Raw genomic sequence first — 17,764 nt, 5'->3', positions numbered from 1 at the left:
TTTTTGGGTTTTTTTTGTCTCTGGTGAGCGTCTGTGTTCCTATTGTTTCGGTGTGTCCCACACCGTTGGAACTAGTCAGACCCCTGTTCCAACGAGTCAGTGTGAGACGTCACTATGACTAACTGTTCAACATCAACAACCAGTTTTTATCTAATCTGAACATTCAAATACTCAAATATTTTCACAATGACACATTCATCTACAATGAATAAACTGTAGACGTACTGACTGCCATGATTCCCTTGAGGCCAGTCCTGTATGATGGTGTGTAGCTCTTCCTAGCTTCCTAGCCTACTAGCTAATAGGAGCACTTCCAGTTTTAAGCAACCATACAACATGTATGCCAACGTCTTGGCGGTGTGTTCAGGTGAAACTTTTTTGGCCCAGGCACAGTGTTGCAGGGGTCTTTTATTTTGGTAAGTTTCATCTGGTAACTAAAATCAATTTATGTAAAATCAAGGCTTGTATTACAGAGATTTTCGTTTCGCGCTCTGACAGCAGGCTGTTTGCTTTCTGGATGATAAATGAATTTTCATACAGAACGCAGAGCTGCGATCAAATCACAAGCGGTCACTCGAGAAACATGTCTGGATACGATGTCTCAGGTTTTCCATCAGTACAATGAAAATGTTGTTTTGTTGGGTATGAAAATAGAGGAAACCCACGTTTTTATATTTATAAGTCCACAATGTGAATATATAAATCATTCTTTTTTTAAGAATTCCCAAAAGTAAAAAGTGGACAAGTAATGTTTCCTCAAGAGGAGTTTCTGTTTACCATCAGCAACATTGTAGATCATGAAATAAGTGATAATGTTGAATTATTATTATTGTTTCCAGGTTAGGAAGACAACTAAGTGAGGTCTTTGTGCAGCTTCCCTCCAGGAAGGAACTCCCAGAGTATTATGAGCTGATCAGGAAACCTGTGGACTTCAAGAAGATCAAGGTGCGTTTACTGAGAATAGCAAATAATGTCGGTGGTGGATTTGATGGTGGTGACGATGATACGTACAAATTGATGAAGAATATATAAACTATAAAGGTTTTGTAATGTTAATAAATTAAAAGAAAAAAGACAATTGGCATCTTTGGCATGCTGTGGATGCGTATTTTGATAACTGTGATAATAAAAATGTAGATGTCTGGTTGTCTGGATCCAGCTTTTAAGGTTTGTTAAACATATAGGAAATGAATTTGGATATCTTGTGGATCCACCGTTTAATCAGTTTCTGCAGAAAATAAACATGCAAACCCATAATAAAAAACAATATTTAGCACAATTTAGAAGTGAATTTTCACATTTTAGGACTAAAGAAGAGTTGAATCAAGCTTTTGCTCAGTGCAGGTGTTTTTCTGTTGTACAGGAACGTGTGAGAAACCATAAATACAGGAGTGTGGGAGACCTGGAGAAGGACGTGATGCTGCTCTGTCAAAATGCACAGACCTTTAACCTGGAGGGATCTCAGGTCAGAAGTCTCTGATTTACCTGCTCTGTTTCAATATTTTATTGTCTTTCAGTCAGCTGACACACTCTGTAAGCGAGTACTCATCTGCAACCTTCAATGTGTAATCATTTCTCTGTCCTTTGCCACTTTGACTTTGACACTGCAGCTTTCTGTAGTTTGGACGTAAATTGTCAGGATGATCTTGCCTCAAAACAATTGAGTCTCAAGAGTGATTTAGTTTATCCCCTTACATAGCCTTTTATCTATGAATAGCTTGATTGAGATGACTCCTCATGACCTTGTTGAGGTGAAGCAATTATTTTGAATGACGCACCTTCATTTGTTTGGTCAAATGTAAGAGAGGAAGAGCCCACGTACAGACATCTTTACCTCCAACCACTCATGTCTGCATGCTGCTTATTTAAGTGTCACATAACTGTAATTTAAATCTCCTTGGGTTGTGGATTGTTTATCAGACAAATTGCACTGAAGTGATCTCCATAGGCAACTAGAAAAATATTATGAGCACTTCTGACAGCAATGACGAGAATAAACTGTTAATTAAAACTAGCAGATTTAATTGTGGAACCACTTGTGGACGTGGCTTGAATATTTCTCCTGTGACGAAGACAGAGCCCAGGTTTCCATGGATAGATCATTGTTTCATTATCTTAATTAAAAATACACCGATCAACCAAAACATTATGACAAATAACGGTGAACATTTTGTGACAATTCTGTGTTCTGCTGGGAAACTTTTGGATCTGCCATTCGTGTTACTTGGACATGTAGCACCCACCTAGACCAGACCAGGCACCCCCACCCCATAGCAATGACACTCCTTGATGGCAGCAGCCATCCCCAGCAGGATGCAGCCTGACACAGACACACACACAAAGAGGAACTTTTAGGAACAGCTCAAAAAAAAACATGAAGAACATCACAAGGTGTTGACCTGGCCTCCAAATTCACTAGATCCCAAAATGATCAAGAGTCTGTGGGATGATCCACAGAGGCCCCTCCCCTCAAAGGCCCCTAGTAACAAGACTGTGTTTTCCAGACACCATTCTCTGATCAACTGTTTTAGAGGCACAAGTGAGACCTACACAATATTATGAAGGTGGTCATAATGTTATGCCTGATCGGTGTATATCTAGGAAAAGATATAATTTTCAAAAAGGTTTGAAATTCTACATCAAATTGAAAAAAATTAATTATTCCTACCCACATCTGGCAGTTTTAATAACCGTTGGGAACATCAGGAACTCCTCAAACCATCCAATCTTGTTTTTTCTTCACAGATATACGAGGACTCCATTGTTCTTCAGTCTGTGTTTAAAAGTGCCAGACAGAAAATTGCCAAGGATGAAGAGAGCGAGGAAGACAGCGATGAGGATGATGACGACGACGATGACTCAGAGGCCGAGGGTGAGGCACACACTTACTGGAATGTGCACAGTTACATAGACACACGCTCAACAGGGGCAACCTTGTCCAAGCTCATATAAATTCTGTGAAACCAGTCGATGTTATTTTACATTCACAGCCATCCCAGTGAGTGTGTCGTGGACTACTGTAGCCTTCAAACCATAACACAGATGACATTGTTGTTTGCATATTGTAAATGGGGTTTTAAAATACGACGACCGGGGAAAGAAAAACAACCTCGACTGAAAGTACTTTGCTTTGGAAGGACATTTCTTCCAAAGCAGAGTAAAACCAGTTGAAAGTTGTAGAAGAAATGAGTCAAAGACAGAATAAAAGAAAGCCCTACAATGCTAAGCTATTAATTAGATGGTGAATAAAGAAATGTTTATTGTATTCCCAAGTTATTCAAGAAGTCAATCCTAAAGTACAATGCATACAATACAATCATGTTTTTTAACAACTGACATTAGTGTAAGTGCTACAGATTATTCTCATTTTCAATTTATCTAGTAATTATATGTTCGGCTGATAAAATAATAAAACATCACAGAGGGAAAAGCAACAAATTTTTGAGGGGAGGGTCCTCTGTGGATCATCCTACAGATACTTGATCAGTTTGGGATCTAGTGAATTTGGAGACCAGGTCAACACCTTGTGCTGTTCTTCATGTTTTTTTGAGTTGTTCCTGCTGGGGATGGCTGCTGCCATCAAGGAGTGTCATTGCTATGGGGTGGGGGTGCCTGGTCTGGTCTAGGTGGGTGCTACATGTCTAAGTAGCATTCACACCAATGAATGCCATGTCCGAAAGTTTCCCAGCAAAACATTCAACTGCCACAAGATGGTCAATGTTATTTACATCTCCTGTCAGTGGTTTTAATGTTGTGGCTGATCGATGTTGAGATTTTGTTCTACATTCATGCCTAGCATCCACACTACTCTGGCGACACCCAAAATAGAGACTTGAACAGGGAGCAACACGATGCAATAGATTTTCAATGGAAGCCGGTGATACTGAAGTGACAGCGTTCGATACTCGTCGCCATGTGTGGCTCCATCTTTTTTGTCACTCCACAACAAACCAATAATATGTGATTGATTAACCAGTTGCTGTGCTATTCAGTCAGTGTCCCCCCCCCCCCATCGATGGCGCTGAATGTTGCTGGCAACCCTGACAGATATAGGTTTTGTCGTCCGTAGTGTGAACACAACATGTTTTAGTTCAGGGGTTGTACTGTAGTCTGGACGGGCAGACTTTTGGAAATAATAATTTGAGAAACACTCAGGTCTTATCGGCACATCAAATATCCCTAGTTACATACATGCTGAACAAATAAGTGATTCTTTATGTTATCAGCGTTCACAATGTACTCTGTGCAAATAACACCTGTTGCTTGTTTAAATTACTTGTGGTCTCTTGTTTCATGCAGCTAAGTCGGTGCGGGTTAAGATCAAGCTGAGCAGAGAAGCACGCAGCCACGACAAAGGCAAGAAGAGGCTAAGCCGAGGGAAGGCAAAGCCGGTGGTCAGCGATGACGACAGCGACGAGGACCAGGACGATAATGTAGGTCACTGCGCTGCACTGCATTTCATAAGGTCTCCTTCATGTGAGCGTCATTCTGAACAGTCATATGATAGAAATAAATTTATGTGGAAAAGTCTGACATGAATTGCAACTGTCAAATCATTTTAAAAATATTGGCTACCACAGCTTAAGAAAGGTTGACAGAAGCTGCTTATTCCTACACAGTTACACATGCAGGTGCACATGCCCTACTGTCCTGCTGGTTTCAGTCCTGCTGCTCAATCAGAAGCTGTTTCACACCTGCAATACCAAAGAGAAACCAGCATCAGTGTTACAGCAGGAAAGAGTGAGGTTGAAAAGTACTAAAACATCAATGGATGTTCACACAAGTCCTGACAGAAGACAAAAAGAATGCAATCATACAAATGAAACAGAAATATTATGGTCTGGTATTTATTTACTGAGGAAAATGTTACATGTGAGATACAAAAGTAAGTGCACCTCTAGGATTATAAGGCCAAATTAGAGTCCATCCTCCGTTCAGTGTCTCGTTTTGTTTAAAAAGCTAAGATTTGTCTCAGTTTTATCTTCACAACACATGTTTGTAGTACGTGCACGATGGCACAGACAAAGGAGCTTTCTGAGGAGCTCAGAAAAAGAGTTGTTGTTGCTCATCAGGCTGGAAAAGGTTACAAAACTATCTGTAAAGAGTTTGGAATCAACAAATCCACAGTCAGACAGATTGACAACAAATGGAGGAGATTTAAGATGACTGTTACCCTCCACAGGAGTGGTCCACCAACTAAGATCACTCCATAACAGTCTGAGAGGTCACAAAGAAATCCAGGAGAACTTCTAAGCAGCTAAAGGCCTCTCTCACATTGGCTAATGTTAACGTTCATGAATCCAAAAAGAACATTTCTGCCCATTTGCTGTTTATTACATCATATAGACAAGCCAGAAGACTATTGAGAATGTTTTGTGGATGGACGAGACCACAGTTAAATTGTTTGGTTGCATTCCACTGCATTCCAGCATCAGAACCTCATCCCGTCCATGAAACACGGGGCTGGTAATGTCCTTGTTTGGGCTTGTTTTGCTGCATTTGGACCAGGACGGCTTGTCATCACTGATGGACTAATGCTTTCTGAAATACACAAGTGAATTCTAAATGAAAATGTCAGGACATCTGTCTGTGAACTGAATCTGAAGAGAAACTGAGTCAAGCACGCAAGTCGTTCAACAAAAGGACAGTTAAAGAAGAACAAAATTAATGTTTTGGAACGGCCAGATCAAAGTCTTGACTTTAATCTAATAGAAATGTTGTGGAACGACCTGAAGCAAACAGTTCATGTGAGGAAACCCACCAACATCTCAGAACTGAAGTTGTTCTGTACTAAGGAATGGGCTAAAATCCCTCCAAGCTGCTGTAGACGACTGATCAGCAGTTACCAGAAATGATTTAGTAGCGGTTATTGCTGCACAAGGTATTAATGATTAATTTTCTTGTATAAACAAGTACAAAACCATAATATTTCAGTTTCATTTGTTTGATTGGGTTCTCTTTGTCTACTGTCAGGACTTGTTTGAAAATCCACAGAAGGTTTGAGTCATTTTTATGCTGAATTCTGGGCGTGCAAATACTTTGAAGTACTACTGTACTTTCAGTTGTTTTCCTTCTGAATTAAACTGCCAGTTTTCTATTAAATTTTCCATTATACTTCCATTCAGGCATGACTGTATTTTCCCGTATTGTCCGCTTCCTTCTGTTTATCCTCCTTTTCACTTCAAACAGTCTAACATCATCTAATTTGTTGTCAGCATACAATGAAGCTGGTAAAGGCAAATGAAAGCCATGACAGCCATTGCTGCTGTACCCATTGTCAAATAATTGGCACCCAAGAGGTACCTTGTATCTTCCCATCCGTTTCCTCCTGCCTTCTCTGTTGTACATTTAAGTAAAAACCTGAACAATATGATCAACCTGGACAACTGAGAATCCTCACAGACATGTCCTGGATTATCAGATCACAAGTACGTGTGCGTTCACACATAGCATTAACATGTCCATAGTGTCCATGTTTGATTCAATCACAGTTTCACTCTCTATTCATTAATACACAGGATTAGATGTTACAATCCCTTGTGCCAAAAAGGCCCTGTTCAACTGAGAAACCCTAACAAACCTATAGTCATGTGATATGAAGCTTAACCTACAATCTAAATGAACTAAGTAAATGCTGCTGGCTTGTATGGCCCGCTCAGCAGCAGACGCTAACTCAAATCTTGTGAAATATAAGCTAACCAAATGTTTCTGGCTAGCTTAACCTACAATCTAAATAAACTAAGTAAATGCTGCTGGCTTGTAGGCCCACAGAGCAGCAGAGGATAGTTCGAACCTTGTGAAATATGAGCTAACCTAACGCTGCTGGCTTGTATGGCCCGCTCAGCAGCTAACCATAGCTACCAAGCAACATAAAGACATCAGGAACCTGGCCTAAACAACAGCAGTATGCAGCATGTCATTGGGGTTTTCAAGTGGGCACCTCCCATCACCGATGTTTTGTTAAGTTAGGCCCACAACACCTCGTATGCTTATAAGCACCTAAATCATTTGGCTGCTGTCTTAAACAACAGCTCGGTTTGTTGTGTGCACACACGGTAATATGATGTGATATGAATATAAAACTGTGATGCCTCTCTCGCTCACCCAAAAGTGCGCCTGTTTTATTTTACTTATCTATGCCCTTGACGTTAGTTATTTTAGAGACGGAGACCTTCTCCAACCTCAGATTTGAACTTCAACCCTACAAGCATCCATATAAACAAGTAATGTTGCTGCTGCTCTGTTTACAGCAGAGTGAGTGGGAAAAATCTCTGATAATAAAGGTAAATAAATGACCCAGCCACATTCAGGATGTGGTAGCTACGTGGCTACTTTATACCTCTGCGGGACTAGACGCCGTAACTAACTAGCCTACACCAGTGTGAGCCATTTATACTTGTGTGCTCGTCAGTCTGGCTCACTCTGTAACAACGCCACCCAAACACTAGTCGGTGCCAGTCAGGTTAATTTTTGTTTCTTCCTCCTGCTTCACTTTCAATAAAGGCGACTGAAACTTTCACCGAAATTCCGTCGAAGACAAGTCATACAAACGTTTGTATCTCCGAACCTCCTCAGTTAACCTCTCCTCGATGTGTTCCACCTTTACTGGTCTAAAACAATTCATTTCGAAATTTGCGGAGATGGAGAAGCAGCCGGAAACACTAAAGAGGAAATACGCTGCTACCAAGCGGACCGATTACATCTCTTGCGGTCTGTGTTGCCGCGATGCAGAGTTACATTTCTTGTGAGGTGCACGTCAGGCTACGGCGTTAGGGTCGGCGTAGGGTCTGCACTGTCACCGTAGCTATGGCCTCAAATTGACGCAGAAGTATAAACGGCCTATTAGGGGTGCTCACGTCTTTTCTGTTGACCATACGTAAAAGCAGCATTGTTGTCTCAGATCATGATCCGATTACCAGGACACACACAGGGCCCCTAGATCTGATATAGCAAACACCACAATTTAAAACACAGGCTTGTTATAATTGTGATTAAATGAAGTGTTGCATAGCAGTGGTAATGAAGTAATTTGTTTTGTAAGGTACTGATTGATGTTTGTGTTGTGTTAGTTGTCGAGTGTTGGACAAATTTGCAAGCTTTGTCCCTACTGCCGTCTGAAGTCGTCTGACTCACCGGAGTTTCTTTTTTTTTTTTTTTTTTTAAATCAATGCAGAGACGGCTGTTATGGATAATTGTCGGTTGCGGAGGCTCCCACATGCAGATCTCCTAAATTAAAACAACACATCATGCTGTCGCTGCTGTCAATATTCACAAAAAAATAAATGTGCAGTCAGAGAGATTTATTTATATTTGGCACAAAGTCGGAATAAGAATCCCGTTGTAGACACCTGCAGCGTAGGTTGTGATTGACAGTTGAAGATTAAATGTGTTTATACATGATTGCACCATATCATTGCTTCGGTTCCCCTCAGTTACCACATCATTCTATGCATACAAACAGTGGGAAGGCGGCCGGCTTGTTTTATTACTGAATATCAAACTGTTGTGTGCAGTCATCATTCTCACCTTGTTTCACTCGCTGGGGTAGACAACAGGGGAGAGATGTCATTTGCAGAAGCTTAGCTGAAAAGCAGAACTTAACAGCTTTGCTTTATGTTGTACTCACTGCCAACAATACGCACCGCAGACACAGCTCACAGTTTGTCACAGCCTGAATGTGGAGTTACGTGTTTTAGGAGCGGCCCATCATTTGTGGCTTTGTGTACACTGCCACCGCAAAAAACAGCATTTAAAGTGATGGAAATGTGAAAAACATCTATTTCCTCCTGCTCTCTGTAATATATTCTGGGCGATACACATTATATCACACCGGAAAGTTGAATAATAGACCCTAGGAGGCTTCGGTATAATGGAACCCCTCTGACATTTTTGCAGGAAGTGTGTCTTTACAAAGCCTTTGTCAGGAATGGCTGAAATTTACATTTGGAGACGTGTTTTACTTGGTTGTTGGCAAGTGGTTATAAAGCTAGCAACATCTAGCATCGCTGGCAAAACATTTACAAGCGTTTACACATTTTGAAATCTCAGTATTCTCACAAACCTGGTATTTCACTCAGAAACAGATTTAGGTCCATGGTCCACTCCACAGAATCTAACATTTACAGATGCTGTCATCAAAGGTGCAGCATAAGGGACCATGCATTATTTATTACATGTGGCTCCAAGTTTTACCATGAATAATGTTAATTTTATGTAAACAACTTCACAAACCCGCCTTCTGGAGCATAGACGGGTGTTTAGACTGTTAGTAAAGATGGATTTCCGCCGTCCACACCCGTTGATTAGTTTTAAAAGCAATATTATCTCGGTGCAGCATTTTTAACACAGAAAACTCATGTCACATGACTGTTATTCAGTGACTCCCATATTTTAAAATCCAGACTGTAACTACACAACAGCTGCTAGCATAGACCACCCCTTTCAGTCAAGGCTGATGTCATTGGTGTTGGAAAAGGGTCACATGATATGGATGTGCTGATAAGACCTGAGTGTTCCTCAAATTATTATTTCCAAAAGTCTGCCCGTCCGGACTACAGTTCAGTCCCTGAACTAAAACATGTTGTGTTCACACTACGGACGACAAAACCTTTATCTGTCAGGGTTGCCAGCAACATTTAGTGTCATCGATGGGGGGGTTGGAACAGACACTGACTGAATAGCACAGCAACTGTTTAATCAAACACATATTATTGGTTTGTTGTGGAGTGACAAAAAGATGGAGCCACACATGGCGACGAGTATCGAACGCTGTCACTTCAGTATCACCGGCTTCCATTGAAAATCTATTGCATTGTGTTGTTGCTCCCTGTTTAAGTCTCTATCTTGGGTGTCGCCCGAGTAGTGTGGATGCTAGGCATGAATGTAGAACAAAAGCTCAACATCGATCAGCCACAACATTAAAACCACTGACAGGAGAAGTAAATAACATTGAGCATCTTGTGACAATTCAGTGTTCTGCTGGGAAACTTTTGGACCTGGCATTCATTGGTGTGGGTGTTACTTAGACATGTAGCACCCACCTAGACCAGACCAGGCACCCCCACCCCATAGCAATGACACTCCTTGATGGCAGCAGACATCCCCAGCAGGATGCAGCCTGACACAGACACACACACAAAAACACTTTAGGAACAACTAAAAAAACAAACAAACATGAAGAACAGCACAAGGTGTTGACCTGGCCTTCAAATTCACTAGATCCCAAACTGATCAAGTATCTGTGGGATGATCCACAGAGGCCCCTCCCCTCAAAGCCCCTCCCCCCGTGACAACATTCTGTTGCCAGACACCACAGGCCACCCTCAGAAGGCCCATGAGGGACATGGGAGACCTACTCAATATTAGGAAGGTGGTCATAATGTTATGCCTGATCGGTGTATATCAGTACTTGTAAAAGCCCTTAATACCATTAAATAAAAACAGCTACCAGGGTTATGTGGCTAGAAGATTTAACTTTTAACTGCATTGTCACATGTCGTATTTCTACTTTTTATCTCATCACACTAATAGGCCTTTAAATGCATCATATGTAAATTTATCTCCAGCACTTTAAACAAAACGCTCCCATCAGTACAGCCCTGTATCGTCTTTTTATACTGGAATGCCATCAGTCCATTTAAATTTTACAGTTTAAACACAATCTTTTTGTCATGTTAACTTCAGTGGCTGCAGAGCACGGCCCAGACCCACATTACTTTGAATATTAATCCAGCGAGTGATTTCATCAGCCGTCTGCCGGCCGTGGTAGTGACGTACTCTTCACAGTATCACAGGACGTTCTTGTCTTTCTCTAAGTTTGACTCCTCTTCCTCCATCACTGCTCCCCTCGTTATTTTGCCTGCAGAATCAGAATCAAAACAGACCGAGAGGATCTGAGGAAAGGGCAGCAGCTTCAACTTCAGATGTCCGCTCCTTGTTCATATATTCGGTTTATGGTTTTCTCATGCCGCGCCTCTCTACAGACATCCCTCTCCCCTATGTACCTTTGTCTGCCTTTAACCTCCCTCTTTCTTAATTCTCTTCACCCTCTCTTCTCTCTCTTTCTCTGCAGGATCTGTCAGACAAGAGCAAAAGCGACGATGAGTGAGGAAGGACGTGAGGATATTGTTTATAGCACTTATAAACAAAAAGGAAAATATCTTCCATTGCTGTTGTTCAGGTTCATATTCTGTATTTTTAAAAAAAAATCTTACTTCATGTGTCTTTTTTCGTGTGTCCGTAGCGTGTTATTGTCGTCGTCTCCTCCCCGCCACCAGCTTGGAAATGTATTACTAATAACCGATAACATACAGCAATACCAATCCGCTTATTTTCCTGTTTTTAAGACAGTTTTGTAGTATATTTTTTAACTGTGTGCTTTAACGAAGCACAAAAAAATTCTGTATGAAAACAAAAAGACATTCTGTATGCGCTTTTGCTTTATTTGTACTTGCTTGCTTGCACTTTTAGAAAAAACAATCCCAATTTGAATGTCAAAACATATATAACATATATATATATATATATACACACACACACAGAAACACTTTATTCAAGGAAATCCAAGTTAATTTGGAGAACCACTAGCCGATGATCAATCAAGTTTTAAGAGTTTTTGGATTTTCACCTTGTGCAGTGCCAAATGTAGAAAAACGAACCATTAGCTGAGCCCCGCCCACGAGCAAAGACTCAATCATAGCTTAATAACTGTGACTTTTTTTGCATATAAATCTCTGCGTTAACGGAACAAAATCCAACAAATAGTAAAATTAAATTAAGAGAGTTTTTATCTGCTGGAATGTGGCTTCTTCTCCAATGAAACGTTAGCAAACGTTTGGCTAATTAGCATACAAGGATGGAAACTATGGATACTAAGACACAGCGAAAAGGAACGTAGCAAAAGTTAGCACCAGAACCTAACGTTGCTTGATGAAGTATGGGCACAAACACATTACTGAGCCTTCAAACTAAAACTCTCTTCACTAATCTGATCTTAAACGTCTTCTAGTACTACATTGCGATTCATGAGCAGCGTTTTCTAGACGAATCACCACTGGTGTGGAAAAATGGAGTCCCGTGGAGATAACACAGTCCTCTGTGTTGTTTTAATTCACTGCTGCTGTTAATCCAACTTAAGAGCAAGACAAATATTTTAAAGTCAATAAAAGCAGCCCTGAGCAGCACTTTAATATTAAATTTATAGCAGCAACAAATTATCTTTTCATCAGTTCAGCTTAATTGGGCAGCTTGAGACCTAACTGTGACGGTTTTTATTTATGCCAGCGATGCTGAACGGTTTAAAGGCATTACTTGGGTCAAGCTGTTTAACTTCAGAGGCTCCAGAGCGTGACACAAAGCCACAGGAGTACATGAGTGATTTAGTCGGCTGTCAGACAGCCATGGTAGAAACGTACAACAACAACATAGAATACAGTGTAGCGTGTTCAAAGGACAGTCCGGTCTTTATCTGACTCCTTTCACTCCTCCACTGCTGTCCTCGTTAGCTTCTGTCCAGAAACAGGATCAAAATAACGGGACATGATCTGAAGACCTCCCTTCCTTTCTTTTATTTCAGAGAGAGCTGATATATTGCAACCCACCTCTCACACTGCTCTAATTCTCCCAGTCATTACCAGGTAGTAATTGTAATTAGCATTAGCCTAATTAGCGTACTGGCAATGGCTAATGATGTCTTTTAGCATCTCTTGTCCTTTTTGCTGGCTCAAAATGTCAGTTTTTGTCTGAAAGAACAAGAAGAACAGTTGCAGCGCCTCTAAAAGCAATGGGCGGGGCTTAGCTAATGGTCAGTTACAAGACAATTTAGTTGTGAACCACACATACACGTATCTATAGCTGCAAAGTCATTTGAGCTAAACGCTGAATGCTTCTCAAACTGCTTTTATTGACATGTAATCACACACAGTCAGGCACATCATTTGTATTTTATGTATTCTTTGTCCAAATGCTTTCAGGAAGTTGTGTATCACAGCTTTTGTTGTTATAATTACTGAGGAACTGGCCTTCAAAGCAATACAATCAGATTCATGTTGCTTTGTTTTGTTTTTTAAAAATGAACTCTATCTGTCGTAGCAGTAAATGTAGCGTCTGAATAAATGTGGACTCCAGCAGTGATGATTGACAACAGTGAATTCAAGAAACAGTATTAAAATCGATCGAGTGACATTCAGTATAACAGTACGTTTAAATAAAAAAATAAAAAAATAAGAGAAATGCTGATTTATACCTTTGGATTGAGGTGTACCTTGTGACTTGGTTACATAAGCCCTCATTTTATTGATTTAGATGTTTGTAGCATGAACTCCTTTGACAGTATACCGTGCACCTGCAGATAGCTCATTTTTTGTTTTGTGTAATATGTGCTTGCCAACTCTCCATAAGTGTAACTTAATCTTTGCTTTCTTTGCACAGTGTCTTGTGGTTGTATTTCATAGCCGAGGGCAAATAAAATATCACTGACTTTCAGCACAAAAATGTTGTTTCTTTCTTCTTTTTTGGTTTGTTTGTTTTTCTACCATCTGTGCTTATGACATGCGTTCCATTTTAAGTGGAAAACTCGATTGGGAATTTAGTTTCAAGTTTTTTGGTTACATGACAGCAACTGCTGGTAAACTCTGTTAGAGTTTAGGAACAGGATGTCTGCAAGTGTTTGCCAAGGTCTTTACAGTGCTTAGAAATCCAAAAAGCAGCTTTGTTACTTAGAAATAATCAAACAAAGATAAATCAAGTCGTGACTTTTGTAAAATACTGCAACATATTTCAGAGAAAAAGTCTAGACATCCTGAATTCATACTTTGGTTTGATTTTTATGCGTCGCTCAGTCGCTGAAATATTAGAGCTCTCTTCATTTTCAACTTTAAAGCAAACACCAGAAGGTTTAGTTTCAAAATTGACTGGTTCTTCATAATAGTCATGTTTCCCTCCTCCTCCAATAAATCAACTGTATGTAACAATACACAAGCTCACCCTTTGGATTTTTGAAGCTTAAGCTTGGCGGGGAACGGCGGTCGCCATCTTGGGAAGCAAAATGAAGCCCGGTTGAGGAAATGCGTTGCAGCTGAAGACCCCAGTGCTTCATCGTGGGTAAGATGTTCTTTTACTGATATTCTGTGTTGTTTTCATGTCGCACATACCTCTTACAATTTTGAATGTTCTGTGACACATTTTTCCACATGGTTCTGGGTATGTATGTTTCTGCAAAACGTAGCTGTGCTCGAAAAAGCTCGAGTCTTGCCGCACTTGTTGGCCTCTTAACAGACTCCCTGATCAGTTTTCTCTTTGGAGTAGAGGGTGACACGGGAGTCAGTTGACGCTCCCATCCCATCCCAATTCCACAAAAATACTCCCGTCATATCCCGATCACGTGACTGCCCCCCCCCCCAAAAAACTTCCTGTCCCGCAAAATCCAGAGAGAAAGACTCCTAAATCCCGTCCCGCTAACTATGTTGTCTCACTGAAGCCGATTAATTGACTTGTGAACAAGGCAGCTGCTCTGATAGGCTACCAATCAACAACAAACGTAAGTGGTTCTCTTTTCTAAAGTCCCGAAAAATTGCCACCCTCTACTTTGGAGGGGCTTTTGTTCATGATGATGTCACTGTTGTATCATATATTTTTTCCCACCACTTGTTGAGGAAAAAACAAGTGTACCTTGGTATGTAGCCTTTAACGGTTTGTTTTGTAGCCCTCACCCGAGTGATACGTCTTCAACATTGAGATCCCACTGATGCTTTGCAAGTTCTCCGTGGCCCATGCCTCCGTGCGCTCTACCCTCGGCTTCATACTGTATTTCATGGCATCACGGCTTTATTTTGGAGCTCGAGCGCTGCCGGGCAGAAGAAGGGCCGCTTGCACTGTACAGCTGGCGAGGCCCTCGCACTCCACTGCACATCAAAACAGCCCTCCTTTTTGTATCCCTGCCATTTTAAACAGAGCTTCACTAAGCCAATTCCCCCTGAAGAATGACCATCCATCGCCCCCTTTTTATCTGCCCCTTTGAAGTCCCGAACTGTTGGGGTAGACTTGAGCCCAAGAAGAGAGGGCCAAATTGGATGTTAATCCTTGTCTGAGTGCCAGAGATGTCAGCTGGAAAAACTCAGGTGCCAGTGCAATTCCCGCTATTCCTCTGTAGCTTTTGTCCGGGGCTCCACCGTCATCACATTCTCCCAAGCAGCAGCAGCATATGCAGGTCCCTCCAACCCCCGAACTGAATCAAGGAATTTTCCCTCCTAATAACTCACGAATGGTGACCTGAAAGGGCCAGGTGCTCTCTATTATTAGAAAATCCAGTTTATCTGGTGTTGTAACCCGTCTGCATTCAAGGCGGGGGAAACGGTCCCTATCGACGCTTACTCTTGCACAACTTAAAAGGAAGAGCGGGGAAGAGGCTTTGTCTCCCTTCGGATTCCGGGGTTCACTATCAGTTTAACGCATGATCGAGGAAAAGGCTCATTTTTCTTTGCGGCGCCGAGGCCCCGTAATCTGGAGGGCTACATCACAGAGGACACCAGGGGTTTCATGTTCAAACACCGATATGTGTTTATCAAAGTTCACGTAAGGATTTTCCCGACTGACTGACGCTCCGTTGTATTCATGATAAATCGTTTGTTCTATAAAAGGTCAGAAAATAGTAGAAAATGTTCATCTACAAATTGCTTGTGTATATTAGATTTTAAAAAAATGTACAATAAGCCAAAACACTAGGAAAGCAGCAAACGTGTTTTCTTTTAAAATTGCTGGTGTTGTTTGACCAATTTCCATCAGTAGCTTGCATAAAAAAACATACTGCATTATACAATATACTGTCAAATCCTAGATTTAGCATAACGCATGCTTCACTATCCCATACATAGATTTGGTTTACATATAAAACGCAGATCTGCAGCAACTCCTCATGGCAAAAAGCTTCCTGTCACCCGTGATACCGTTTATGAAAGTTCACGGTTTCAGTGGGACCTCGGTGACAGGATGCTACCTCTCTACGTCTGGCAGTTTGTGTTGTTGTGACAGTCTTTTGCCTGAAGAAGAATTTTAAATTTCGTCTTGAAAAATAAAAGGCAGCTCCTCTTCAACGATGTGGAGTGTCCACGTGAATAGCTTAACCTGCGTTTGGCTGTTATTGTGCAGTTTGAAAGGGGACCTGTTAACTAATTTCCTTATATGCTGCCATATATTAGGGGTGGTACAGATTAGTCAACTTGTCGGTTTGTACACTGCTTCACGTGACAATAACAACATGGACGCCTCCAAGAAGACAGGAGCAGGCTGGAGCAAACTAACAGCAGTCCAGAAATACAACAAAAGTGCTACTGCAATGCATCTGAAAAGGCTAACGCTAACGCTAGCAGAGGAATGGTCTATATCCTCTGGACAGCAGTCAGTTTCATCGTCAAAGTTATTAGACCTTTAGCTGCAGTACACGGAGAATGTTTCAGAGAAGTACCCGGCTACACTATCACATCTAACAACACGTTGTGGAGTACTATTAAATGCTGTTGAAGGTGCTGATGTGCTGCCTGTTTTTATACAGGCTATACACATCTGCAGCTGACAGTATGTAGCACATGAGCTACATAAGGTTGTACGTATGCACTGTTTTAGTTTAGGCATTTTAGCCTTTTAGCATTTTTATTATTTTACTTTGGTTTGCTCACTTTAGGCTCTTATGTTTTATTCCATTTCTACTACTCTGGAGTTTATATTTATTGACTGCTTTTACCTTGCTGTTGTTGGTTTTATCTAGCCTCTGGTGTTTCCTTACCTACGATAGCGTTTCCACAGTTCTTGCTCTTGTTTTAATGAATGCTGTTTCTATTTGTAGTGCTTAACGGATTACTAAATTGTGTGGGTGTATGTCTGTGTTGGGGGAAGGGTGGGATTACACTTTGTGCTACATTTTGTTTGTATGAAAAGTGCTGTACAAATAATGTCTGACTGATGAGCTGTCTTTTCTCAGCACATGTACTCAGGTCAGGAATATAGATTTCTTTACTTTCTACTGTGTTTTTATTAGAGACCTCGCCAGAGACTAGTCGGTGTCGACTTGATTTTCATCACATAATAGTCGACTTTAACAAATCTGAACCTGTGCAACCCCTATCATATTTATAATATAAAATTTGATGCTCATGTAGTTAATAGTGCTAACATGTTCTAGCGGGCGTCTACCAGTACCTGCCTGCACAGCTAAGAAGCTGAAGTCATGTTGTTGTAAAGTTGTGGTTATACACAAATACAAGTATGATTACATGTGCAGTGCATCACCTCGATATCCATTATTATTATTTTGTAAGTTCACACTTTGCTTTCAGAACCTCTGCAATGGAAAGAGGATGCTTTTTCTTTCGATGCTAATTTAGTTTGAGTCCCTGAAAGATTGAAGTTTATGAATTTTAAGCATGAATCTTGGGATCCTAGTTCATTAAAAGACGCTTTACCAAACCCGGAGCCTGAAACCCCCCAGAGCAAGTATTCAGATGACACTTGGGTGAGTTTGACTGACTCATCAGAGACTTTCTACCAAAATCCACCTGCTGTGCCTCAAGGTTCTAGCAGAAGATTGAAATCCCTCCATGTGTCACCTGATAAACCTTCCTGCAGCTGCCTGGTTTTGTTTAAACTTTCTATGCAGTTTTATCAGAAAGTTTTTCTTGTCATCTCTAGATCTAGTCACGACCTCCTGAAACTGCCGTTCCGTGACATTTCACACGGTGGACATCGCGAAACCGGAAGAGCTTTGGTATCCTGT

The 17,764-nt window shown here is 41.0% G+C and overlaps 1 protein-coding gene across 1 annotated transcript in view; it reads left to right on the top strand.

Annotated features, from left to right (window-relative positions):
• Nucleotides 1-13,482, top strand: part of smarca2 (SWI/SNF related BAF chromatin remodeling complex subunit ATPase 2) — a 49,604-nt gene extending 36,122 nt beyond the window's left edge. The window contains exons 30-34 of the mRNA XM_084551401.1: nt 840-945; nt 1,364-1,465; nt 2,746-2,872; nt 4,300-4,433; nt 11,072-13,482. Coding sequence (XP_084407527.1) covers nt 840-945; nt 1,364-1,465; nt 2,746-2,872; nt 4,300-4,433; nt 11,072-11,107 — 505 coding nt within the window. The 3' untranslated portion in view covers nt 11,108-13,482. The remainder of the gene's footprint in view (nt 1-839; nt 946-1,363; nt 1,466-2,745; nt 2,873-4,299; nt 4,434-11,071) is intronic.
• Nucleotides 13,483-17,764: the final 4,282 nt, after the last annotated feature.

This window comes from Chelon labrosus (assembly GCF_963514085.1).
Source record: "Chelon labrosus genome assembly, chromosome: 9".
NCBI lineage: Eukaryota > Metazoa > Chordata > Actinopteri > Mugiliformes > Mugilidae > Chelon > Chelon labrosus.
Note: the sequence above shows the minus strand (reverse complement) of the source record. Positions and strands in the feature narration are given on the sequence as shown.